The sequence below is a fragment of the Myxocyprinus asiaticus genome, chromosome 40 (assembly GCF_019703515.2).
Source record: "Myxocyprinus asiaticus isolate MX2 ecotype Aquarium Trade chromosome 40, UBuf_Myxa_2, whole genome shotgun sequence".
Lineage (NCBI taxonomy): Eukaryota > Metazoa > Chordata > Actinopteri > Cypriniformes > Catostomidae > Myxocyprinus > Myxocyprinus asiaticus.
The window spans coordinates 35,702,652-35,730,287 of record NC_059383.1 but is presented as its reverse complement, the minus strand read 5'-3'; the positions used below and the strand labels follow the sequence as shown (position 1 = coordinate 35,730,287).

At 36.9% G+C, this 27,636-nt stretch overlaps 2 protein-coding genes and 1 non-coding gene across 4 annotated transcripts; all 3 read left to right on the top strand.

Annotated features, from left to right (window-relative positions):
• The first annotated feature begins 4,184 nt into the window (after positions 1-4,184).
• Positions 4,185-14,501, top strand: LOC127430973 (protein phosphatase 1 regulatory subunit 26-like). Of its 2 annotated transcripts, none has more exons than XM_051681105.1 (5): positions 4,185-4,296; positions 6,951-10,525; positions 13,584-13,701; positions 13,863-13,912; positions 14,406-14,501. In XM_051681105.1, the coding sequence occupies exons 2-5, from the start codon at positions 7,023-7,025 to the stop codon at positions 14,407-14,409; spliced, it is 3,675 nt and encodes a 1,224-aa protein (XP_051537065.1). In that variant the 5' UTR covers positions 4,185-4,296; positions 6,951-7,022; the 3' UTR covers positions 14,410-14,501. The 2 variants fall into 2 exon arrangements, with proteins under 2 accessions (XP_051537065.1, XP_051537066.1); XM_051681106.1 differs by having other exon boundaries at positions 13,863-13,940; positions 14,406-14,474.
• Positions 14,502-14,722: 221 nt separating this feature from the next.
• Positions 14,723-20,474, top strand: mrps2 (mitochondrial ribosomal protein S2). Its single transcript, XM_051681158.1, has 4 exons — positions 14,723-14,845; positions 15,105-15,221; positions 16,640-16,769; positions 19,211-20,474. Exons 1-4 carry the CDS (start codon positions 14,821-14,823, stop codon positions 19,743-19,745), a joined length of 807 nt encoding a protein of 268 aa, XP_051537118.1. The 5' UTR covers positions 14,723-14,820; the 3' UTR covers positions 19,746-20,474.
• A 4,401-nt stretch (positions 20,475-24,875) lies between these two features.
• Positions 24,876-25,013, top strand: LOC127431384 (small nucleolar RNA SNORA17). The gene has a single exon (XR_007895588.1). It is a non-coding gene; the product is annotated as a small nucleolar RNA SNORA17 (small nucleolar RNA).
• The last annotated feature ends 2,623 nt before the right edge of the window (positions 25,014-27,636 follow it).

Sequence of the window (27,636 nt, the reverse complement as noted above, 5' to 3'; positions counted from 1 at the left end):
TGCTAAAAAGCTCACATTAAAGGGATCGTTTGTCCAAATATTACAATTATATCTTTATTTACACACCCTCATGTTGCTCCAAAGCTAAATGACTTTATTTTATATGGAACACAAAAGAAGATGTTTGACAGAATGTTAGTCTCAGTCATCATTTATGTTCACTGCGTCTTTTTCCGGTGAAATTTAATGGTGACTGAAGCTGTCATTCTGTCAAACATTTCCTTTTGTGTTCCACGTAAAAAAAAAAAAAAAGGAAGTCATTTGGAACAACATGAGGGTGAGTAAAAGATGACAGAATTATCATTTTTGGGCAAACTATACCTTTAAGTGTGTGTGTGTGTGTGTGTGTGTGTGTGCATGTGTGTGTGGTTAATAAATTCAGTGCAGTGTCTCTGATCTGGCAGGAAACTTGAATATGCAGGTGCTGCAAGAGTATAAAGACACATAGAACCCAGAATAACCCAGTCAAAATGAAATGACTGGAGAGAAATAAGAAAATGAGAGTCAGAGTGTGTCGAAGATGGTGTGTGGGTGTTACAGGCAGATGAGAAAGAGACAGCAGGTAAAAATTATAATGATAGTCAAACATATCTGAATCACTCTGATTCTGTACATCACACCTATTCTGTCTCCATCTCTCTTCCTCCCACACATGCATACAAAATAGCTTCTTCACAATGATAGAAAGTACAAAATTTAAATATCATAATGACACATATGTATTTTTCTCTCATGGTAGGGAATATCCATTGATTTCTGTTGCTTTTATACTGTGCTGGTGATATTTTCTATTCTTTAAGTCTAAACCTAACCCTCACATAAACTATTCTGCATTTTTACTTTTTAATTAGAACATTATGTTTATTAAGTTTATTATGTAGGTGATTTCATGTTTTACTATCCTTGTGGGGACATTGGGTCCCACACCTAACCACATACTTTCATTTCAATATCCTTATTCACACTGATAGCATACTATACTTCTCTTTCTAACAAACACATATACATATACAAAATAAAATTATGATGATAAATTATGTTTGATAATGATAAATATTTTTTTTTATTATCAAACACACACACAAATCTAAAAATCTATTACAAAGTCATCAATTCATGTTTATATCATGTTAAACTTATCTTATTCAGTATATCTTCACAGGTATCTGGACTCATCCCAAAATATATATATAGGACACTGAATCCATACTTAAAATGTATGGATGTTATTGCATTAGACAGCCAATTTGGTGTTTATATGATAAAAAATATCAAGAAAATAGGCCACAGGAACAGCAATTAGCCTTGATTCTCACACTAGTAAACAGTGCCACCATGTGCCCATAGACTGCTACACCACTTATGCAATAAAACAATATAGCACTTTTAAACCTACATCACCATATTAAACATCAGTATTCCCCCTCAGTGCCTCATAGTACATCTCTTCCATTTACTCGCAATAGCTGATATTTTCAGAAAAATTGCCATAGATGTGACTAACAGCTTTTTAAATAAACTAAAAATTGTGAATGAATAAATACTTGAATTGGTTGAAATACATAACACAACACAAATATGCAAAGAACCTGCAGACAATAAAACAGAATCACAATAGAATATTCATACAGAGTTGTCGAAAGAGTCTATTAAATATCTTAAAATCAAATAATTTGATTTTTAAAGTCACATTCTAAAAATCTTATTGTTACACTCAATATAGTGTCAACTCAACTCATATTTATTTGTATAGCACTTCTTACAACACACACAGTTTCAAAGCAGATTTACGGAAAATATGCTATTAAAGTCCTCATTGTATGTTTATGAATAACCAGATTAAAAAGCATGCCTTAAAAATTGTAGTCTTTAGGTCCCCAGTGAGCAAGCCAAAAAATCTGTGGGTCATTATGGTAAGAAATCTTCTGCTGACCAAACATATTTCAATAGGTTATTATTATAAATTCCATAATATAGACTTTTTAAACTAAAACATTGTTGTGGATTTTTGAATAATCTTTCATGAATGTATCAGGTAAATTATGTAAAATCAGTTTTCTTTTAGGTTCTGATAGAATGGTTATAAATTATGAATAAACATGAATAAACATAAGATTTCAAAAACAACAAGGAACCCATGCTAAAATGCAAGAACTGATGTTATGTGCAATGTGACTTTAAAGGAAAGTTTACCCAAAATGAAAATTCTCTAAAATTCCCTATAAATTCCCCTCCCTGCCCGGTAGGTGGCGATATGCATGAAGAATACAAATCGCCAAAATCAAAATAAGAACTCTTAGGAGAGAAGAGTGCTTAGGCGGGCTGTTTGAAAGTAGAGATTTATAGTAAAAAAGGACTTAAATGTTGATCTGTTTCTCACCCACACCTATCATATCACTTCTAAAGACATGGATTTAACCACTGGAGTCTTATGGATTACTTTTATGCTGCCTTTATTTGTTTTTCGAGCTTCAAAGTTTTGGACCCTGTTGACTTGCATTGTATCGACCTAGAGAGCTGAAATATTCTCCTGAAAATCTTCATTTGTGTTCAGTAGAAGTAAGAAAGTCATACACATCTGGGATGGCAAGAAGGTGAGAAATGATGAGAAAATTGTAATTTTTGGATGAACTATTCCTTTTAAGTATAGCTCACCATTTACAGTACTTTCATAGTATGGACAAAATGTATAATTTCAGTAAATGATCACTAAAACTATCATTCTGTCTAACATCTCCATTTGTGTTTCATGAATAACTGAACGTCATATGGGTTTGGAACAACATGAGGGTGAGTAAATGATGACAAAATTGTCATTTTGGGTGAACTATCCCTTTAATTTTAAGGTTTTGTATGATGCATCTTGAGTAAAGAAAAAAAGAGTTAGGCAAAGTGTGTTGTAGAGTCCATTCCTCTCTGGAGTGAAGTTAAAAGACAAGTGAGGTGTAAAATACAGAAAGAAGATTTCAAAGCAGACTGGCAGAGTGGGAAATGAAGACGCTGAAGATGTTCTGCAGGTTTGAGATTACTGCAATATTGATCCACTAAATCCATATCCTCATTATCAACCATTCCCAAGCTGTTTAAGTATATGTCTCTTGTCTGTCTGATTCTATATAAGAAGAATGATGAGAATAATTCAAATAAAATAATTAAATCCTAATGAAAGCCATTTATGATGAAATTTCAAAATATCTAATAGTTTCAGTAAAGGAATAATTTAAAAATCAATCTCCACATTCTTCTTCTTTGTTTTTGGTGGTTTGCATTCTTTGTGCATATCACCACCTATTGGGCAGGGAACAGAATTTATATTAAAAAAGGACTTAAATATTTATGTGTTTCTCACCCACACCTATCATATCGCTTCTGAAGATATGGATTTAACCACTGGAGTCTTATGGGTTACTTTTATGCTGCCTTAATGTGCTTTTTGGAGCTTCAGTGAATTTTGGTCACCATTCACTTGCATTGTGAGGACCTACAGAGCTGAAATATTCTTCTAAAAATCTTTGTTTGAGTTCAGCATAAGAAAGTCATACACGTATGGAATGGAGTCAGGGTGAGTAAATGATGAAAGCACTTTCATTTTTGGGTGAACTATCCCTTTAAATCAAAAGGCCTGTGCAAAACCAAGCTGTTAGTGCATCTAGATGAAGTCATTATCCAAATGATGTTACAATCATGATTTATCTGATTATCCATTGAAATCACACATAAACAGGCCTCTACAGAAACCCCTGTGGATAACGATTTTCTCTTATTTTATACTGCAATATATGGAACCCAAAGGTCTTAGACCAGATTGAAAATCTGGGATTCAAAATCTTCACTGAACCTGGAAATATACAGTCAGAAAGATTTGGAAAAGAATTAAAACTAAGAAACATGCCTCAAAATGCATGCTATCAATAAATCAAAATGACATACCAAATATTAAAATAAAATAAATTCAACTTTTCATTGAAATTGTTATGCTGACATTATAATTTGTAAAGGACAGTGTTGTATTAAATAATACAAAAATAAATAAATACATTTTACTAGTAGTCTCTTTAGTGTCCCATACATTTCTATGACTTTAGCCTTAGATAAAGTTTAATTATTTTATTTTACAGTCTTGCTGTGTAGTACTGTGCCTTTAAGGGGGCAAAGGGTGTGCACGAGTCTGCTGCGCGCGCCCCCGTTCTCGTATGTATGTGAACCGTGAACACTCAAAAAAATTGTGAACAATCGCAAAAGGTGAATCTTTTACACACTTGAAAATCAACGCACCAGCTCTTCATCTGTCATAAGGTGAGCTTTATCACGTCATCTTTCATATTAACGCTGTAGGCTTTTTAATTATGTGATGATTTTCTTTAGAGACACAATACAAAGAGGGTTTCTGAAAGAGACGAACCGGCGAGAGAAGTGTAGAGGCCCCGGGAGCGTCTAACCGCATCCTAGGCGAACTTTACCTTGTCCTCCAGCCGTTTATTTAACACGTTTTAAGTTTTTTTTATTAGTAGTATTATTAAGGGTCCGAATGTACCACCAGCCTCTCAAACTTTCCCTTCACAGACCCTCTTTTCATATTAAATGAGTGTAAACACGACCGGAGAGACCGCGGCCGGCCGGCTGGGCGGTAGCGGAAAAGGCTGGTTCCTCTGCGGTGTCTCTTAGCTTCGCTCCCCGGCCGCGGGTGCAGGCAGAGCCGCGAGCTGCGCGCAGGGACAGGCAGTTCCGCGAGGAGGTCTGACGGCTAACACTGGCTGCAAAAGCTACACGTTGTTCCATCTAAGTGTAAAAAAATAAAAGATAACAATGTATCCATTTTGCGAAAGTTTCATTGTGACACTATAGTGGAGGGAGTTATTTTGTAACATTCTTTGGAGAGTTGATTGTCTGAGGAGATAAAGGCGGTGGAGGGGGGCTATGGCTACTTTATTGGTCGCGCATTGTAGCATGCCATGCACACTTAAAATATTATGCAACATTTAGAAAAAAAAAATGTGTGTGTTATTGTTGTGCATTAAGTGTAACATTTTTGTCACTAGTAAGAACTGTAATTATAAACACTTTATGGGATAGGCTAGCGATTTGCAAAGATGTGAGGATTCTGGTGGCTAAGTTTTTTCTTCTATTTTCATAACAAACAGGTATTGGCGGGTTTGAAGCATCGCACTGTACGTCATTGAAACACCTTTTCTGACTGTGCGTGCGAATGCACGTGCTGGAGGACTTGCCATACAGTCTTTAAAATATGTTGACTTAAGCCAAATGTTAACATTTCCAGCAAAGCAGTGTTATGATATTTAATAACCTGGTGGTGCATGTGCACTATATATAATATATATATATATATATATATATATATATATATATATATATATATATGTGCACTATATATATATATATATATACACACACACACACACACACACACACACACACAAACTGGTAATTACAAGGGTATTATGCTATAAATGTGGTTTATGAGGACATTTCTAGTGTCCCCATAATTCAGACCACTTAAAAAAACATACTAAACAATGTTTTATTAAAAATGTAAAAATGCAGAAAGTTTTTTGTGAGGGTTAGGTTTAGGGGTAGGGTTAGGGGATAGAACTTATAGTTCGTACTGTATAAAAATAATTTTGTCTATGGAGAGTCCTCATAATGATAGCTGCACCAACCTGTGTATGTGTGTGTGTGTGTGTGTGTGTAATTACAGTGTAATAGCTGTAATCAGTGTTCTGGTCCAGATTGGACATAAGTGGTGACCCAACACATTACCAAAATAGTTTACAGAGAAAAAGTCTAAATGTCATATTGCTATGAACTGTATAGCCTAGGTTCAAAAATGTGCAAATGTATTAACATGACATAGACTGAATAGGAAAATTTACCATTTCGTAAATGCATAAACAACAGCTGAAGTATGATTTACCAGCCTAACACATGGAAAATAACATAAGTTTGAATGTGATACAGGGCTTGACAATAAGGATGGCCTGGGGCCAGAATGAGAGAGTTCTGAACCAGTTAATGAAAGTGTCACTTGCCAAATTGACCAGTGTTGCATTGCCGTCTTGTTTTTTTATGTCTTGCAAACTTAAACATTTGGTTTTGTGTAACATAGTGAACATTGGAGTGACTCCAGTCAGGTCTCCTAAGCAACCAAATTGGCCCGGTTGCTAGGGAGGGTAGAGTCACATGGCGTAACCTCCTCGTGGTCGCGATTAGTGGTTCTCACTCTCAATGGGGCGCGTGGTAAATTGTGCGTGGATCGCGGATAGTAGCATGAGCCTCCACATGCTGGGAGTCTCCACAGTATCATGCACAATGAGCCACGTGATAAGATGCGTGGATTGACGGTCTCAGAAGCAGAGGCAACTGAGACTTGTCCTCCGCCACCTGGATTGAGGTGAGTAACTGTGCAACCACGAGGACCTACTAAGTAGTGGGAATTGGGCATTCCAGATTGGGAGAAAAGGGGATAAAATAAAAATATAAAAACGTAGTGAACACTGTTGTTGTACATTTAGCTGATTTAAATTAGTTACCAAGGTAACGTTATCTAGCTAGCTCACAAATTGTTAGGTTTTGTAGAAAAAATCAGTAATATTTTGCATAATGTTCCATTGTTTTCCAACAAAAAAGTGCGTAAGAATTCTTAGTTTTCATTGTAGCTGTATAATTTCCTGCTATTATTGCATATGAAAAATTTAATGAATTATTTATAATAATTATGTTATTTATTTTTTTGCAAAGAAAACTTGTCAAGTGAAAAATATACATAAATATTTCTGATGCACAAAAATATGTTTAAAAAAATTTTATAATATTTTTCAAGTCCTTAAAAAAATTCTAATTGGTGAGCCTTGTGATAGTTTTATCACACATTGCATGTTTTTAGAAGTACTGTAATTCACTTAAAATGAATATTTCTGTTTTCTCCATTTTAGAATGTGAACAAGATCACTGGTAGAGCTTCTCCATGCACCTACAGTACATCCCTTCCAGTCAGATCTTCTAGAATGTTCCTGAAGACGGTTCCTCCGGTGTTGGCTATTCACTCAAAATGGAGATCCAGTAAAAGCTGCAGCCTGCCTCTGTTTTTCAATGACAGTGCCTCCGACAGTGACCTCGCCTCTGCTAGTGGCACCCCCTTCCCACAAAAGATCCAGATGATCATAGAGAGCCTCCACAGCACCCAGTCTTCGGACATGAGCGAGAACGTACAGACCGAAAAGGCTGCTCACTCCAGCCACGAGACTGGCTTCAAGAGTCAAATGCGACTCATGGACATGCCAGCAAGATCCCGGCGACAAGGAACGGCCACTAAACTACGGACTGACGGGTGTGATACTGGAGAAGATTCAGATAGTGACGACTCTGTGGACAGGGGCATTGAGGAGGCGATCCAGGAGTATTTGAAGGAGAAAGTGGACCATAAGCGCAGAGGGGATCCGTTGACAAGTCCGTCCCCAGCACCCAAACTTCCACGGAGGGAACCAAGTGTGCCTGACGCCGCTAAACAGCATGCACATTCCAGCAGTGGCAAGGTGCTGACTGCTAGCAATCATATCCAGAACACTTCAACTGGTGTGCTACCCTTAAAGAAGAAAGTAAAAAGTAAAAAGCTAAGCAAAGAAAATCCCTTTAAGAAAGCAGACACTAGTAAAGTGCCCACGAAAAGTCCTCCTTCATCCAGAGGTAAAAAAGGATCTTCCTCTTCTTCTGAAATGGACAGATCTCCACCTCGTCTTGTCATAAAGGAAGAGGAGGAGTGGCTCGATTCAAGCAGCGATGATGGAATCGAAGAGGAGATTCAGAGATTCCAGCAGGAGAAGAAAGAAAAACAGGAAGGTGAAAAAGATGCCTTGAGATCCTTACAACAAAAAGACAACTCTGATTCCAGCAGCGATGAAGGAATTGAGGAAGCCATCCGTCGCTTCCAGGAAGAAAAACACCAGCAGAAGAAAAAGAAAAGTCCTCTTAATCCTACCCAACTTGTGCCTGCACAACGTAGCAAACCGGCCGTCGTTTCTTCTGAACACACAAGCACTCAACCACTCAAAACACTGTCCAAGAAGAACAATAAGAAAAAATTGAAAGCCAAGAAGTCTGATCACCCTACACCACTGGCCATAAGCCACTTTTTAAACAAGTGTTCCTCCCAGAGCTCCAAAGTTAAAGGGTTTACTGTGCCCCCAACAAACCCCAAACAAACCCACATGGAACATCAGATCCACTCCAGCTTGAAGGTTAATACTGCTGAGCTGATGTGTGCAGAAGCCATTTTAGACATCTCAAAGACAGTCATGCCCGAGGTGTTTGATTCCAACCTAAACATCACTAACAGAAATTTGCTTCAGGCTCCAGCTTTCCCGGCATTTGCACCATCTGATGATAAGAGTGATGACAGCTCCGTTGACAGTGAGGATGGAATCGAACAGGAGATAAGGAAATTTTTGGAGCTGAAAGCAAAGATGAATAAAGAGCTACCAACAGCAACCAGCACACCTTCACCAGGTTTAGGAGACCCAATGGCAGGCAAAGAGCCAAAGAAAAAAACAAAGGAAACCCAGCCGAATAAAGTCACCAGGCTCTCCCTGTCAAGGAAACGCAAATTCAAAGAGGAGCAAAGCAAACCTTCGAGAGATGGCGACATGGTTTGTAACATCAAAGAGGAGCCTACAGGGAAACTTCTGATCCATAGTGACACCACCAGATCTCATATTTCATCCCCTGAGCATTCTACCACTCCCACCGTGACATCACATTCAAGCTGTCTAACCTCCTTGAAAAATAACAAACCAAAACAGAACTCTCCTTCTCGTAAGATTACGGATTGTTCCGTACCCAAAGACAAAGGTTTGAGTTACGGTACATCCAGCCCACGTAATTCTTCAAGCACTGTGATTGGCTCAGAGAGAAATGACAGTAGTGACAAAAGCAGCTCACTGGACAGCGACGAGGATCTAGATGCTGCAATTAAAGACCTGCTTAAGACAAAGAAAAAGGTGAAAAAGAAAGTAAGGGACATGAAGGTGATAAAAGGTGTCAGACCTGTAGAGACATCATCTGTGGAGACCTTGAAGGAACACAAACCTTCCACAGAACAGAAAAGCATCACACCTGCTAATGCTGTAAAATCAAGCGTTTTAAATGGTGGCAAAGAAACACTGAATGTTCAAGCTAAAAACAACAAGGGTCTTAAAAGAAAAACAGTTAAGAACAAATCAGAAGTCCAGAACAAATCAGAAGTCCAGAAAAGCCAAACACATGCAGACAGAGTGACAGGAAATGGTGTAATTCTTAAGGCAAGTACCCCAGATTTTGACTTACCCTCTTCCAGTCCACGTGCAGATGACATTGTAGATGACGACAGTTCTGTAGACAGTGACGACAGCATTGAGCAAGAAATCCGAAGGTTTTTGGCTGAGAGAGCCAAAGTGGTCGCACCTACAGCTGCAAGCATCAAACAAGAAGAGGATGTTGGAGAATCCTTGATCTCAACTGTAGAGTTTGATTTTAAATTAGAACATCAACAGATTCCAATTAAAACTCCTGATTCTGCTTCAGCAGCAGCTTCTGGTAGTCCTCAGCATAGTGAAGAGTGTTGGGGAAAGGAATCCATAGTAGCTCAAAGACAAACAGACTCACCTGTTGAATCCGATAAGGGACCAATTCTCTCACCAGGCAGTTCTTACGTTATGGCTTTTAGGAAGACTGAAAGTCAAAAATTTGAGATCTCAACCTCAAGCGATCCCAAGAATAACACCACATCCCAGAAAGGAAAGGACGTATTGTCCGATCAAGGCCCTCCAGCAAGTCATACCATCAAACCCAACTTCTTATCAACGCCCTCTGTCGGCTCAGAAACACCACAACACCAGAACCTGTTCCTGATGAGGCCCGTTAACAACAGTATGAATGAAGTTAAGGAACGTTCCTTAACAGACTGCAAGGAACTTCCCTCCAGCCGACAAAGTAGATTAGCTCCTAGGATACCTTTGAAGGATGTCATCAGCTCTCTTTGTCCCTCACCACTTTCTACAACAGAACCTCCCATGAACTCCCCAACAGAGATCCCTGGGGTCACCACGGGTGACCTCTTGACCTCAACGACCCCTGGGAGCAGGACAGAGGGGTTTTACGTACATAATCACATGAAAAAGGACAAAAGGGACAGACACCTATCAGATAAACCACACTCGTCCCCTTCCATCTCTCACTTGTGCCAGCCATCACCTGTAGTGCAACCCGACCTGGGCAGTAGTATAACCCAGGTACAGCAGGACCAGACAGTCCAAAAGACAAACCACCTGCAGGTCAGACAAACTGAGATGAGTGAGTCCAAAACGAGTTTAGGAGAAAGATACAGGGAGGGAGAAAGTGATAGCAAAGAAGAGAAAGAGCAGGAAAGAGAAGAGAAAGAAGATGAGGAACAGAAATGTGTTGATGAGACAGATGTAGAATCAGATGAGGAAAGTAAAGATCAGAAGAAAGACAGGAGGATGCAGCTTCCCAATCAGTGAGTACATACTCATTCGTTTCAAACACAGACACGCACACATATCAGTTGAGGGAACAATAGTTGCCAAAAGCCCAGAATGTGTCCTTGCTCTTGATCCTTCCATCTTAAGATACAGAAGACTTCATTATCTGACTGACCCTTTCCTTAATAGTTTGGTCATTGGGTGGAGCAACATCTGCGATCCGCAGGTATTTGCTAAATTCCCATTCATGCTCTAAGCTCAGTTTCCTCTGTAGCCGAAATTTTTCTTCGGTTTTAAAGGAATGGTGCAGGTACAATACAAGTTAAGCTTAATTGACAGCATTTGTGGCATAATGTTGATCATCACAAAAAATTATTTCGACTCTTTTCTCGCTTATTTTTAAAAAGCAAATATGGCGGTTACAGAAAGGCACTTACAATGGAAGTGAATGGGGCCAGTCCATAAACATTAAAATACACACTGTTTTAAGAGTATAGCCACAAAGCATAAACAATATACATGTTAACATGATTTTAGTGTGATCAAATCTCGTACTGGGATTACAGGGTTTACCGCAATGCATCGTCATGACAACAGAGTTGTAATTTTGGATATAACTGTACACAGATATGGTTAGTAAGTTATTTTTTTTGACACTAAAATATGTTAGCATATTTATTGTTTACATCTTGTGGCTACACTTTTGAAACGGTGTGCATTCTTGCGTTTATGGACTGGCCCCATTCACTTCCAAGTGTCTTGAAAAAAGAAGGACTAGTCAAATGTTTTTTTTTTTTTTTTTTTTGTGACAATCAACATTATGCCAAAAATGCTGTTGATTGAGCTTAACTTCTATTGAACCTGGAATATTCCTTTTAAGCGTTTGTTCTGTTTTAATTTGTAAGTGTTAGCCTGACGGATTGCAGTAGACCTGCGGCGTTACATCTCACATTTCATTTTTGTACTGTATTTAGGTATCGAGGGATCATCACATAGGACTCTTTAAGTGTACCACATCCTTTTTTTTGTATGTTTGTACATCTTATAAATATATTTAAAAGTGGATATGATGTCATAAAGAGAGAGTAAACCTTTGTTTTTATTGTTGTATTTTCTCTGCAGCAGCTGCAATGCTTCTGCTCTTTAAAGTTTGCTTTACAATGTTTTGAGATGCATATTGTTTTGATATTGTCTTATTCTAGACTATAAAACACAACTGCAATTATAAACTAAAGGTGAGAAGATGACAATATTGTCGGTGAGTTTACATGTGTAGTTTCCTGGGTTCGCATATTCACGCCATGCAGTAGGGAAATATTTTTTTGCAGAAACATGACGAAAAGCTAAATAAAAACACTCATATTGTATCTTAAACTAAACTGTTTGAAGGACTGCAGAATGTAAAACCCATGAGAACAAACTTATGTTTATTCGTCTGTTTTCAGGAACTGAAAATAGATATTCTGTATCCAACGATTCTTAAGTCATGAACCCAGAACATTCTTGTCAGAAAAATTTGCAGGGTGATTCAGCCTCCATCCAGAATAGCACATTATATTGACCCTTGACCTCAGTTTAAGGGCAGTTTAAGTCACCTGGCTTAACGTAAAATCAGACCTGAAGGATTCTATATGTGTAAAAACGAATTTTGGCATATAATGCTTGTAAATCTATTCTTAAGCAAATTGTTGCATTCAATTCAATGCTTTGCTTTACTTAAGAAAGATTTTTACAAACGATTTACCAAGAATTTCATTCTGCTTGTGTTACATGTATTAGACCCATTGAGTTTACTGTATGTGTATGGAATGTGTAACAAAAACAGCATTTATTTGGTATGAAATTAAATGCTTTTCTACAGAAAAGTTCCATCAGCAACAGTTATTGGTATCCTAGCAGATGCAACTTTTCAATCAGTAACTTAGACCGTGCAGATGCAACACATTTTCTCTTTTTAAAGTCTTTATATTGGTCTTTACATTTTAGTTGCGAATTCTTTATGTTCTTGTATGTCGATTGTCATCATAACCAGGTTATTTTTGTACCACTGGACATAAGACATTGAGAGATTTATATCAGACTGCAAATTAAAAGAAGAGATCTCTCGTTGTCTCTAAACTTCATCATCATTTATACAGATACAAATATTAGATTACTTATCAAAACCTGTTGATCATAAGTCACATCCTCTCTCTATCTCTGCACCTGTTTTTCCTGGCTCGGTTGCTTATTATATGTAGGTGTTTTCTCTGATGTGAAAAGAATGTTATTTATTTTTGTTTATAGAAGAGAAGAACATAAAGACTCATGCTGACTATGCTGGGCATTGCCAGTTTTCATAAATATTTTGCAAAGAAAAAACAGGATTTTTTTTGTCCCCTGCTCTGCACAGAGAAAAGAAACTCCAACTGTATCTATTAAGATGTATAATAAAAATTGACTTTGAGACACCAGACTGAACGAGTCTTGCATTGGTGCATGTGTGTGTTTGTGTAAAGTGCATTGAAGTATGAATGTTTGTAATCTGTATCTCATAATGAGCTTCCTTTGGCACAAATGTCTCAAAAAATTGATCGTTATCTATAAAACTAGCTCTCTTTTAGTTCAAAATAAAAGATACACTGCAACTTTGTAATGTTTAATATAGTGACTGTAGACAAAGACTAAATAGGATTTTATGTTTTGTTATAGGCTGAATGTTCACATTTTTACTTTAAACACTCAACATATGCTTCAGTAAAAAATAAATATTGTTGCAAATGATTCATTACAGAGGATTCAAATTGTCTTATGTCGCATTTTGTTGCGTATTTGCATTCATATGAAGTGTTGTACTGGCAATACCTGTCTACAGTGTGTGTTAATGGCATTATTGATACTCTTAATGCCAATCTTATGGATTTGTGTGCTTGTTTTGACGCTATATTTCTAAGACAATTTTTCTGATTCTTATGTGATTATTAAATGTCTTTTATGAGCTCTAATTAATTGAGAGGTTACATACTCATTTGCTCTTTGGTGCATGGACTGGCATTGTGTGTGTGTGTGTGTGTGTGTGTGTGCATAAAGTTGTTTGTGATTTGTTTGCTCCAGGTCTTTGTCCACATCTATAGATCCAGGGTTTTTACTTAGTCCATATATCGCCCTTGACACAAAGGAAAGGTGTCTAAAATTCCAAGCACGACGCCTCCGGATTCTACAGCAGCTACAGGTACATACAAAGACTGTATTACAAATGTATAGGTTAACATGCACAGTCCATAAAGGAATGCATACCTTCTTGTGTGCTTTGATTATGTGCCAATAAGCCAAGAGGATTGAGAAAGTATTTCAGATTCTCTTTTCTCTGTTTGTTTGTTTTTTGTGATTTAGGGCAGCAAAACTGTCAAAAGAAAGCTACAGTTTGTAGTCAGTGTGCCAAGGTAAATTCACCTGTCTCCATGCTCACAGGTAATTTAGGGATTGACCCGCCTTGTGCTCACTTTTATTAATGCACGCTTGCTGAAAAACATCAGTTCACATGGTTTACATAGATTGAAGCTGTGAAGAACTGGGTTTAATTTCTGAGTGTTTAATGCTGGGTAAACTAGCATGACATGAGGAAAAATTATATGTATGGAGGTACAGTGGCTCCTAAACATATTTGGACATTTAAGCTCACTTAAATGTCTATATCAAGAATATCATGGCTTTAGAAATCAAAATATCAACCAAGCTGCATACATTGTAAATAAAGAAAGCACAAGCACACTTTTCAAGGAAAACATTTTACAAAAGTAGGTTTTTTAGGTTTTTTAATGGATATTTAATGTGTCCAAATATTTTTGGTGCCCTGTCTAAATGTCATAACAGTTGATATCACCTGCTACCCTTCAAACTGATGTAACACTAATTTATTTATTTTTATCATTACAGTTGAACTGATGCCGCAGGAAACTGTTGAAAGGGGTGTTCTTATGTTTAAAAAAAATATTATAAATAATTTAAAAAAGAATTGCAAAACGTTATGACTTAGTTCTTGTTTTATCATTGTTTTTTAGACTCTTTTTTTTTTGTTTTTTTTTTTTTGTTTTTTTCGCTTTTTGAAATTTCTCGTTTTATCATACAGTCATGATTTCCATGATTTGAATTCAGTTGTGTGCAAAATTGAACATTGTGATTCATTCAATAAAGTTTTTATTATTTTAAAGTTATTGGACCGTTGTGGTCTTTGTAGTTCAAGTAGTTGTGTAATTGAACGATGTTCACTAGAAACAGTATTGCGTTGAACTACATTTCCCAGAATTCTGCGCTCTTCCTTCAATTCAATGGGAGGGGCTGAAGGAGAGGCATGGCAGCTGGCATCTTATCTAGAGGTGAAATAAAACGTAGTTTTAATCACATTTAGGGGTATTTCTTTAATGCATTTCGTTATATTTATATGGTTTTAAAATAAAACTTTATTTTATTTAAATAAAATAAAATGTAATCTAGCCATTCCTGTCATTGCTCAACGATTGCCATTTAGTTATTGTATTTTTGTGATTGTGTGAACAGTTTTTCAACGGTTTGATAAACGTGTGTTTGCGACTATTTATATGTTTTATTTCGTATTTATTTATTTTTTTATTTTAGTAACCCAGGCTCTCCGGGGTTCTCGGTTGGTCGGTGCTGCGTTCTCGTGTCATGGACAGACATTCAGCACCGCAGCGGCTGCAGTGCAACCGCCGCCTGCACTGAGCGATGACACCGGTGAGACTGACTGCATATGTGTGCTAATAAGTGTTTATGACGTATGCATACAGGGCAACTGTAATCCAGCGACCCAGAGAGAAAAGTTAAACAATTTTGACGGGTTCTGCTTTGTCTTAAAAGTCTGTTAGGCAGACATACAACACATTTGCGGTGAAAGCCCCCCAGGGGATTTATAGCGATATTGTGTAAATAAAGGGACAATAGTTATAGTGCAAAATTTTTCAACTTATATTTTTGATACAGCAAGATGCCTTTTTTAGAGTAACAATTTAAAGGTGCACTCAGTAATTTTTTTTCCCATTAAAAAAAAGTTTTACTCCTAAAGAAATTAATTGTAATTTCGAAGCATATGTAAAAAATCATGAGCATTCACATGAGATGAGGACTCTGGTCATATCAGAAACCTTGGCTAAGGTTACACAATGGCTAAAATGGCATCTGTAACTGAAAACTTGATTTTGAATGATGCTGCATCCACACCACTAGGTGTCACAGTAAGTCCAAGATGACACAATCAAAAAGGGCTTTTTACCCCAAATACTATCCTTTATAAATACTATCCTGTACTTATTGGACCGTTATTAAAAAACTTTTGATATAATCACCTTGAACTAACCAGAAAATGACAAAAGTATTTAGTCTCAAAACATATGTTATAATCTCAGATAATATTCATTAGCTAAATACATTTGCAACATTAAAAAAAATTATTAAATATGGGGGCCTGGGTAGCTCAGCGAGTATTGACACTGACTACCACCCCTGGAGTCACGAGTTCGAATCCAGGGCGTGCTGAGTGACTCCAGCCAGGTCTCCTAAGCAGCCAAATTGGCCCGGTTGCTAGGGAGGGTAGAGTCACATGGGGTAACCTCTCGTGGTCGCTATTATGTGTGGTTCTCAGTCTCGGTGGGGCGCGTGGTGAGTTGTGCATGGATGCCGCGAATAGTTGCCTTTAGTGATTTGGGAGGAAATAAAATAAAAGTGCCTTTTACCCCGGGGGGCATTTAGCCTGTTGTACCATACATTTTCCTTTATGCATGCATAGAAATTTCAACTTAAAATCTCTGTCTTGGATTTTAGAAATGTTCATAGCTATGATACATTTGCCAACTACCCTAATAAATGTCAAAAAGTAGTTTAAGGATTATTCTTATTCTGTAGCTCGTTAATATTAGACATACAGAGATTTAAATTTGTGCCTACCAGAGGAGGCTTGTTTCTTCCCAGTTTTCATTCTCATCTGACATAAATATTATAAGTGAGTTTTTCCTCCTTTAGTTGTCTTTGGCTTATAAAGCTGCTTTGTTAAAAGATGTATTTTGTATAGCGATGTTCAAATAAAACTAGCTTGACTGTTCCGAGCCATTCTCCCGTAATTGTTTCTGTTTTTTGTTTTTTTATATATATATGTAAAGCTGCGAACGAGAAGATCCTAAACTTCCCCCTCACTCAGCCAGACTATTTCCGCTTGTCAGAACTCTTCACCTTAAAAGACCTGTTTGAGGCCCGTATACATCTTGGACACAAGAAGGGCTGCAGACACAGGTGTGAAGATGACATGAAATGTCAGTGTTTAACATTGTTGCATGCTACACATCTAAAACATATATATATATGTATATAAGAATATATATATTTATATACACATACAACAGTTGAAGTCAGAAGTTTACATACACTTAGGTTGAAGTCATTAAAACTAATTTTTTAACCACTCCACAGATTTCATATTAGCAAACTATAGTTTTGGCAAGTCTACTTTGTGCATGACATGAGTAATTTTTCCAAAAATTGTTTACAGACAGATTTTCACTTTTAATTGACTATATCACAATTCCAGAAGGTCAGAAGTTTACATACAGTAAGTTAACTGTGCCTTTAAGCAGCTTGGAAAATTCCAGAAAATGATGTCAAGCCTTTAGGTAGTTAGCCAATTGGCTTCTGATAGGCTAATTGGTGTATTGGAGACAATTGGAGGTGTACCTGTGGATGTATATTAAGGCCTACCTTCATACTCCGTGCCTCTTTTCTTGAGATCATGGGAAAATCAAATGAAATCAGCCAAGACCTCAGAAATAAAATTGTGGACCTCCACAAGTCTGGATCATCCTTGGGAGCAATTTCCAAACACCACGATGGGACCACGCAGCCATCATACTGCTCAATAAGGAGATGCATTCTGTCTCCTAGAGATGAACATAGTTTGGTGTGAAAAGTGCAAACAATCCCAGAACAACAGCTGAGGACCTTGTGGAGATGCTGAAAGAAACAGGTAGACAAGTATCTGTATCCACAGTTAAAACAAGAGCTATATCGACATAACCTGAAAGTCTGCTCAGCAAGGAAGAAGCCACTGCTCCAAAACCACCATAAAAGAGCCAGACTACAGTTTGCAAGTGCACATGGCGACAAAGATCTTACTTTTTGGTAAAAAAAAAATGTCCTCTGGTCTGATGAAACAAAATTGTAACAATGACCATCGTTATGTTTGGAGGAAAAAGGGTGAGGCTTGCAAGCCGCAGAACACCATCCCAACCGTGAAGCATGGGGGTGGCAGCATCACGTTGTGGGGGTGCTTTGCTGCAGGAGGGACTGGTGCATGTCACAAAATAGGTGGCATCATGAGGAAGATGGATATATTGAAGCAACATCTCAAGACATCAGCCAGGAAGTTAAAGCTCGGTCGCAAATGGGTCTTCCAAATGGACAATGACCCCAAGCATACCCCCAAAGTTGTGGCAAAATGGATTAAGGACAACAAAGTCAAGGTATTGGAGTGGCCATCACAAAATGTGTGGGTAGAACTGAGAAAGTGTGTGTGAGCAAGTAGGCCTACAAACCTGACTCAGTTACACCAGTTCTGTCTGGAGGAATGGGCCAAAATTCCAGCAACTTATTGTGAGAAGCTTGTGGAAGGCTACCCTAAATGTTTGACCCAAGTTAAAACAATTTAAAGGCAATGCTACCAAATACTAACAAAGTATTTGTAAACTTCTGACCCACTGGGAATGTGATGAAATCAAAGCTGAAATAAATAATTCTCTCTGTTATTATTCTGACAATTCACATTCTTAAAATAGTGATCCTAACTGACCTGTGTTGTTGTTATTGTCATTACACTTTTGTTTTTTATGACTTCATTAATTGAGAGATGACATGAAATATTTGTACTTAAAACTAATTAAATTAAAACTCATTGATTACCACAAAAATTTGTTTTAACTCGTTCGTCCTTTTCTTTAAAAACGCAAAAATCAAGGTTCCAGTAAGGCTCTTACAATGGAAGTGAATGTGGCCAGTTGTTGGGGGGGTTTAAACAGAAATGTGTAGCTTATAATATTATAAAAGCACTTACATTCATTCTTCTGTTAAAACTTGTGTATTATTTGAGCTGTAAAGTTTAAATCGTCATTTTTACAATCATTTTAGGGTTTGTTGATATTACATCGTCATGGTAATGAAGTTGTAAAATTGTCTAACTTTACATAGAAAGGGTTAGTAAGTGATTTTATCACACTAAATTCATGTTCACAAGAATATCGTTTGTCTTGTGGCTGTACTTTTGAAAAAGTTAATATTTTAATGTTTAAAAGTTGGCCCCCATTCACTTTCATTGTAAGTGCCTCACTGGAACCAAGATTTTTTTTTTTTTTTTTTTTTTTATTTTTTTTTTTTTAATAAAAGATAAGGAAGGATTAGTCTAAGTAATCAATATTATGCCACAAATGCTGTCGACTGAGCTTAACTTGTATTGAACCCGGAACATTCCTTTAATGGTGACCAGTTACGGCACCTAAAATATAAATGTACCCCTTATACATATACACTTAATCTAAAAGCTTGATGTAAACAAAGTCCATGGACATGTTATTTGTGAACTACCCAGGTATAAATTGATATACTTTATGTAGACATGAAGCATGACAATTGTTACAAAACATGATCTTTATTTCTAAATAGTAAAACCCCTCTCACTCTCTCTCTAGGTTGATGGAATCGTATCTGTTTGGTTCTCGTCTTGATATGGACATCATTGATCTTGATCAAACAGCCGAGCACCTCCAGAGGGCGCTAAACTTCACTGCTCATGTTGCGTACCGCGGCGGTATAATTTTGTTTGTCAGCCGAAGGCGGCAGTTCAGTCACCTGGTGGAGATGACGGCGCGAGAGTGCGGCGAGTACGCTCATACACGATATTGGCAGGGCGGACTGCTCACCAACGCCCCTGTCCAGTACAGTCCTGGCATCCGACTGCCAGACCTCGTCGTATTCCTTTCCACACTCAATAACGTTTTTCAACCACATGTCGGAATCCGGGATGCGGCCAAGATGAATATTCCCACGGTCGGGATTGTGGACTCTAATTGCAACCCCAGCCTCCTCACGTACCCGGTGCCTGGCAACGATGACACTCCTGTTGCCATGGAGATGTACTGTCGGCTGTTCAAAATGACGATCAACAGGGCGAAGGACAAGAGGAGGCAGATGGAGTTGTTAAAAGGGATTTCAGCCTCCGTATGAAGGAGGAAACAGCGAGTGTGTGCATGTCAAAAGCTTTAGGTGGAAATAAGAATCCAAAAGTAACTGCACAGCCCCGTTGTATCCATGTATTCTTGTTTATGATGAAAATTCAAGACCTACAATAATTTGAAACACATTTGATCAAACTTTTTTCAGAACTTGTTTCAGACATTGTCCATCAGAATACACTGACCAACACAGAACTTAAAGGGATAGTTCACCCAAAAATGAAAATTCACTCATCATATACTCACCACAAATAAAGATTTTTAGAAGAATTTCTAAGCTCTGTAGGTCCATAGAATGCAAGTTGCAACACTTTAAAGCTCCAAAAAGTACAGACAGTCGTAGTAAAAGTCATCCATACAACTCCAGTGGTTAAATTAATGTCTTCTATAGTGATACGAACGCTTTGGGTGAGAAACTGATCAATATTTAAGTCATTTTGTACTATAAATGTTCACTTCCGGTCGCTCTCCAATGCGCATTCATGAGGATCGAGTACACACAGGAAGTAATACCAGTTTGGAACAATATGAGGGTGAGTAAATTATGACAGAATTTTCATTTTTGGGTGAACTGTCCCTTTAATTTACTTTGAACACTTATATTGGGTACATATATGTACCCAATAAATAAAGTTGAACAAATCCATAATGTTGTGTTTATTATTTTATGTTCCTGTGTGCATATGTAAATTTGAGAACCGTGCAAATAAATAGGCAACAAGGCTCGATACGTAAATCCACCTTTTATGGCCCTTCTGCTTGCCGTAGTTCTATTTAAATATCATTGGCCACTGCGACTGTATGGTTCCTTGTACAGTGAGGTAAGAACAACGAAATGTGGTGTCCATTTTAGTATAGGTCTTTGTGTTTTATGTGTCTCAAAACAAATTGAAACATATTTCACGTACCTTTTTGCTCAAAACGTTAATACTTTGAAATGCGAGTGATTTTGACGTCATAATAGCATGTATATAATTTATGTGTAGAATATTATTTTATGATGCGGTGGTCAAGACTGTTTCCTTGAAATATGGACAATTATTTAGTGATTATAAAGTGGTTGCTGACAAAATATAATCTTTTTCCTGCTTAAAACTGGATGAAACCGCCCACGTGTTGCATGCAAACACTTCCGTTTTCATATGGAGTATAAACGGTGCTTTGTGGTGCAAAAAGGTAAAGTCTGCACTAAAATTCTAATCTTCCATTTCAAATCGTCATGTATTCGTGAGTCCGTGTTTAATACCTTGGGTTATTTTTATCCTCTGATACATTCTGCATTTTGAAGCGTCACAGCGCAGGTTGCAGTACCGTGTTTGTGTCGTTAGGGGGCGCAGAGGATCAGTTTCATGTGTCAGCACTCGACGACACACTGCTGTCAATCAAAGTGGAAAGTACTAGAACTACGTTTAACCAAGGAGCTCTAAGCATTTTAACCTACTAGCTTTTAGTGTCCATACCATAAAACGAAGAAAAAAATAGTCCAGTTATGCATTGTGTTTCCGAAGGACTTCTGTGTCGTATGTGGAAGCCACCATGATATTTCATCTTCAGGTAAAAAATGTACTTGTCTCCATAGATATTTTTTTAACCCTTGTGTGTCAATTTAAAAAAAAGTACTCCGAGGTCCTTAGAGGACAAAAAAAAAAAAATATATATATATATATATATATATATATATTCCATATATTAAATGCTAAGGGGAAGTGTATATTTTTTGGGATTATCACAGTCTGGGATATGTTAATGAATAGCAACAACATTGATTTTGATGCATTATTTTATTTTTATTTTTTTTGTTTAGTGTCAGATTAAAAAAAAACCTCACACTCAGTACCTTAAAGGATAAAATGTCTGCATCAAAAAACTGCCATAAAACATTATATATTAATATTATTTTCCACTTTCACTGACACTGATTTTTTAACCAACATCAGTCCTGATCACAAATATTCATTCGTTTCCAGGATTTTAACCCTTTAAATGCCAGTTTGTTTAAATAATGCCACTGTTGTTTTTTTTACACACACACACACAAATTTATCAATACACACATACAAAACACACTCTGACATCCATACCAACACACCCACACAATTTTAGCTGCATCATTTATTCAGTTGGCCTGCAGTGCTCTATAATACAGAAAATAGGAAAAAAGCATGTATTTGCTCCATAGGCTAAACTTGAGAAAAATGGCGCCATCTGGTGGAAAAAAAATAAATAAATAATAATAATTTTGAAGCTCCAGAATGAATGCATAATTTCACATAATTCATGATTCTCTGCTTTAATGGCACTGGGATCAAATATTGCCGTTTTAATGGGTTTCAATGGGGTATTTTTGTCCTGAAGGTCCTGAGTGTAACTATTTTGTGTACACAGTGTATTATAGATGTATTATAGGAACTGAGGTTGAAATATCAAAATTAAAAAAAAAAAAAAACAATTAAAAAAATACACACTTTGGCAAAATTTATGCCGTTGGCATTACCACAGCCAAAATGATCGAAATAACAAAAATGTCCCGAAGGTCACACAAAGGTTAAGCATGATTGGTCTGCTCCCCTAGTGAGGGTCTACCCTACACCAAAAATGGGAAAGATAATTGCACAGTTATGAATTATGTGTCTTTAACTCTCCTGCAGGACTTGAATGAAGGAATTTTGTGGCATGTTTGGAGACCACTGTGATTTTCCAAAGGTAAAGTTTACTTTTTCCACAAGGATAGATTTTAAAGTATTTTTATGTTTATGAAATTGCGAAATAATTTGAATGGAATTCAAATTCTTCTTCTTATCAAGAACCATTTATAGATGAATATGGTTCTTGAGTTGACATACGGTGCTTTGGAGATTGAAAAAGTTACATTGAAGGTTCTTTAGATCAGAGTATTTGGTTTCTGGGTTCTTTAAAACACAAAAAGTTATTTGTTGAATTTGAAAGTTTCTCCTATGGCATCAGACTACAAAACCCTTTTGGTTCAAACTGAAACGTTTATTTAACTTTTAAGGAAACATACTTGTGTATAATGTTGGAGCCGTTGAATACCTCTGGTGATTGTTAGGTATGTAAACATGCCAAACTCAATCTAGTTTCCACTAGTGATCGATATTCCTGATAGCAGGGTGGCAGATAGGTGGAGATAAATCCGATATATCACTCAATTTAATATAATAAAAAACATAAAATTGCTAAAAAAAATTATAAACTCTTATTTAGCACTATGTTTACTAAAAAGTTCATGCAAAAAAAGAATGTGTCTTAAATGGTAGATAGCAGTTTCCTCTGATTTCATCGAATTTTAGTAGTTTATTTGCACATAAAGAAATTAATATATTAGGAAGAAGGAAATAACAGTGCACACAATAGTCAGGCAACTCCGGATGGCATGTGCGCATTAAAGGTAATTTTTTGATTGTGTCAGTTTGGACTTACAGTGACACCTAGTGGTGTGGATGCAGCATCATTCAAAATCAATAGTTTTCAGTTACGGACGCAATTGTAGAAATTCACTATTCACAATCAGCCATGATTTATTTAATCCAATGAGTGAAAGTGTCCAATAACAAGAGATTATTATTGAGATTAAGCGAGTAGTATTCAGCTGGTCATGTGATTCTAAAATGGCAGCCCCCATGAGGGCGCCCCTGCCCAATGTAGAATAAAACAGCTTTTATAAGGTTACTGATATGACTAGAGTCCTCATCTCATGTGAGTGCTCATGATTTTATACATATATATTTACATATTACAATTCATTTCTTTAGTAGTAAAACTTTTTTAATGGGAACAAAATTACTGCGTGCACCTTTAACAATCACATTTTCTCATAAAAGTCTGAATCAAACCAATTGTACATCCAGTACACAGTGAATTTGACATTTACTCAGCACACGTGAAGCGCTTTTACTTTGTAGGTGCTCTCACACTCTCGTGCGGATCCAGCTAGCAGCAAACAGTTTACAGGGGCCGGATCGCCTGCTTGGATTGTCACGTACTGACCTTCATGTAACATTCGTGAATCAGAGAACTGAGTTTTGATCCTGGCTGACGCTTCAGAGATATTATATAAGCGCTTGACAGGAAGAAAACGCTGTGTTTTCATGAGGTTCATGAATTACATCCTTTTAAACGAGATATCTATATATTTGTAGATGATATAGGATAGTAGCTTTATTGATATTTGCCTTTTTATTATTAGACAAGACTGTTAAAATTTACAGGGAACTGTTGAGGTGAGAGAGGGAGAGTGAAACACGCGAGCACTTTAACATTATGAGCTCCAACGCGTCTGTCGCGGCTCTGATATGCGGACCTCTAAACGAGACTTTGTTGTACACCGGTCAATTATTGTAGTAACACGATGGCATGTAACAACAAAACGACTGTGAGTGGTTGTTTACATGTCTCAGACGGCTCCTTCACGTGCAAGCAGGTGATTCTCAGTGGCTTTAAGAGAAAAATGGGCCAAACGGGATAGTTTAAAAGTGGAAACTAGTGGTCGACGATACTTCGCCAAGGCCAATAAATCGGCCGATATTCTGAATTTTTTTAATTGTCGGCTCGACCGATTTATCGGCCTTGGCGAAATAATCGTCGACCACTAGTTTCCACTTTTAAACCACAAATTAAATACTGCTGAGAACCTAAGTGGTTGTTTTATTGAAAGCTGTAGTTTAAGTGTGCAACTGTCTTGTCAGTGTGCAGTTGTGTATATAATCTATGGGTTTTTGCCCAATGAGACGTAACTCTGGCCATGATGCCATTGTTGTGCCAAAAGTGGGCAGAAAGAAACTGGCTTGTGATCGACCCTGCTGTCCTGTATGGTGGACCAGGGGCTTGGAACTTGGCCAGATAATCCACCCCTACCCATGTGTGTAATCGTGCTCGTGTTTATGTCTGTATGCCCAACTGTGGTGTTTAGTTAACCTCATCCAAACCCATTCTCCCTATACTATCAGTATATTGTATTATTTTAGGTTTGTGTGTAACATTTGGTTTTGTAATTGTGTGACTCAAGACAGACTCAAGCAGTTGAAGAACATGGACAGCTGCATGACTCTGCAGTCAGCTTAACTAGTAAGTCTTTCTTGCTCTCTTAAACACACACACACTCTCTCTCGCTCCTCGAGGCGTTGCAGCGCAGCTGTGTGTGCTGTGTCTGTGTCATGAGGCTGCGTAGAGTAGCAGGGCGCTCTTAACTACACTTTGTACACATAATACCACAGTACAAAGAATGAGTGACAGCCCCAACACACCAACCCATGAGATCCTGTTGACTCCTATAAAGCATGCGTTGCTCCTGAACAGAATCTTTAAGGAATATTCCGGGGTTCAACAGAAGTTAAGTTTAGGTCTGGGCGATATATCGAATATTAACAGTATAATCGTGATAATATTCCTGGCGATGTAAAATTGACCAATATAGTGAATATTCTTTGTGCTTTTATTTGGCCATTAAGTTACATATAGAGCGCATCAGTTCACTAATTTCACGATCCTATAGGGCTGCACAATTAATCAAAATAACATCAAAGTGGCGAGTTGGTCATATGTGATTATGAATCCACAAAAGGCTGTGATTTAAAGACATAAACATGGTCTGTGTGCAATTCAGAACAAACCGGTGATGCGCTGACTTGCGTGCACGTGCATGGCGGCACTCTCAGATCAGTTCACGTGCATTGTGAAATCATAGTAATGCAGGTTCAAGCATTCGTGCAATTCCAAACATTAGTTACCGCTACAAATTTACAAACATGGCACAGAATAACAGAAAAGGAGAGGATTGCAGCCTTTCAGGAAACGCAGAATATTTTAAACTGTTAAATACACATTGCCTTTTTTGTGCCGAAAAAAAGGCTCCTTGTGAAGTTGAAGTAAATACAATGACATTTTCGGTGTCAAAATAAAAACCCCAGGTGAAGGTGAGGTAAACAGGACAGAAATATATTACTTTTGTACAATGCAAAATCTAATCAAAGAAATGGATTCACTGCGCTTTGCGTTCAGGGTGCGTAGATCCATAAACATTAAAAAGCCTAAAAAAAACAAAAAGATCCACACTCCTTTTTCACAAATCTCACAGAACAGGAGAACAAAGATGTTTCGGCCTCACAGACTTCCTCAGTGTTTGTGTCCATAACGCAATTCAAATTATATGAATAATATTGATAATGTGATTTTTATTAAGCTACTATGAATCATTGTATATGAAATATAAATATAAAAGTGCATATCAATTAAAATGATTGAATTTCATTCTCCCTTTTGTTTATTTAGTGAAAAATGAATTATTTTTTAATAGATTTTCATTTAATGTCTTTCAAATATTGAATCTACTTTGCTACAATGGCTTTTGGGATGAAATGATGGTTCCTCTGAGTAAAAAAAAACACTTTTGAGCTATTTCAGAGCAAACACATAATCAAGATGTATATCGAAAATCGTGAATAGGCTGAAAAATTTTGAGATATAATTTATTTTAAGACATCGCCCAGCCCTAGTGAATATCAGTCGACAGCATTTGTGGCATACTGTTGATTACCACACAAATTCCTTTTAACTTCTCCCTTGTTTAAATAAAGCAAAAATGTAGGTTCCATTGAGGCACTTATAATGGAACTGAATGGGGCCAATCCGTAAACTTTTCAAAAGTATAGCCACAAGATGTAAACAATATGCGTGACTTCAGTGTGATAAAATTGCATGCTTACTTTTTCTGTGTGAAGTTATATCCAGTATTACAACTTCGTTGCCATGAAGACATAACGCTGTAAGCCCTTACAACTTAACAGCTCAAATAATGCACAAGTTTTAATAGAAGAAATAATCTAAGTGCTTTTGTAAAATTAAAAGCTTCTTTACTGTCTTTAAACTCTCTTAAAATTGGCCCAATTCACTTCTATTGTAAGTGCTTTGCTGTTAATTCCTGAACATAAAGCTAAATCAGCAATTTCTCAGTTTAAATTTTGGCTCTTGATTAAATGGTATCAAAAAGAGTCATGTTTAATTTAGGGATGTGCAAAGGTGATCGATTAATCGAGTACTCATTCGGTTTTAATATTTGATTAGTTAAACACTACTTGAAAATTGCAATTTGATTTTCCTTTGTGATTTTGCATGCCGCTGACAACAACGAAACTGCTTCTCTCACCAAATCTTTCCAATACAACAAAATGCATTGGTTGGTGCTGTGGATGCATGACATTGTTAAAGGAATAGTTCACCCAAAAAGAATATTTAAGTTATTTCAAGTAATTATATCGCTTCAGAAGTCTTGGAATATATTGTTTTGTGTTAGTGCAATGTTTTTTTATTTTTTTATTTTTATCTAGATGTTGTTTATGCATAGTGCTCATTTTTCATGAGAGAAATGGGAACAATGTTTAAAGTTAAAATGTAAATTTTTTTTATTATATTTATTTAATTAAATCTAAATTTCAAGTTAGTGATTACTCGTGTTTTTATGTTAGAGTACTCGACTAAAAATGACTTTAATTTTATCTCATGAACAGGCACACATTGAGTCTGTATCCGCAGAACTCTGCAAAATCTCCTGCCCTTGTGTGTTTATCAAATATTTTTCATAAATTAACACTTTTTAGCATGTTTAAATTCATTCCACAGATTTTCACCCATAATCAGCACAGAAAATCCCCCCCCCAAAAAAAAAGAAAAACTCTTATTCTGTCTGGTTCTTTGTGTGAAGTTTTTGTATTTTTACTTTCTAAAATGCTGATGCTGCATCACTGTAATATTTATTCTTCTTTAATAATTTCAGAGACGTGGAAAAAACTACAAACTGACAGAAATATTTACATCAACATCTGATCAGCATCACCAACATCAACACTGACTTCTTTGTAAAGTATGATATA

Bases quoted from the DNA above. Each gene is read 5' to 3' on its own strand.
- LOC127430973 (XM_051681105.1), top strand. From the start codon at position 7,023: ATGTTCCTGAAGACGGTTCCTCCGGTGTTGGCTATTCACTCAAAATGG. The intron at 10,526-13,583 runs GTGAGTACATAC...TGTTTGCTCCAG, and splicing joins AGGATGCAGCTTCCCAATCA to GTCTTTGTCCACATCTATAG. The intron at 13,702-13,862 runs GTACATACAAAG...TTTGTGATTTAG, and splicing joins GGATTCTACAGCAGCTACAG to GGCAGCAAAACTGTCAAAAG.
- mrps2 (XM_051681158.1), top strand. From the start codon at position 14,821: ATGGCAGCTGGCATCTTATCTAGAG. The intron at 14,846-15,104 runs GTGAAATAAAAC...TTTTTATTTTAG, and splicing joins AGCTGGCATCTTATCTAGAG to TAACCCAGGCTCTCCGGGGT. The intron at 15,222-16,639 runs GTGAGACTGACT...ATATATGTAAAG, and splicing joins TGCACTGAGCGATGACACCG to CTGCGAACGAGAAGATCCTA.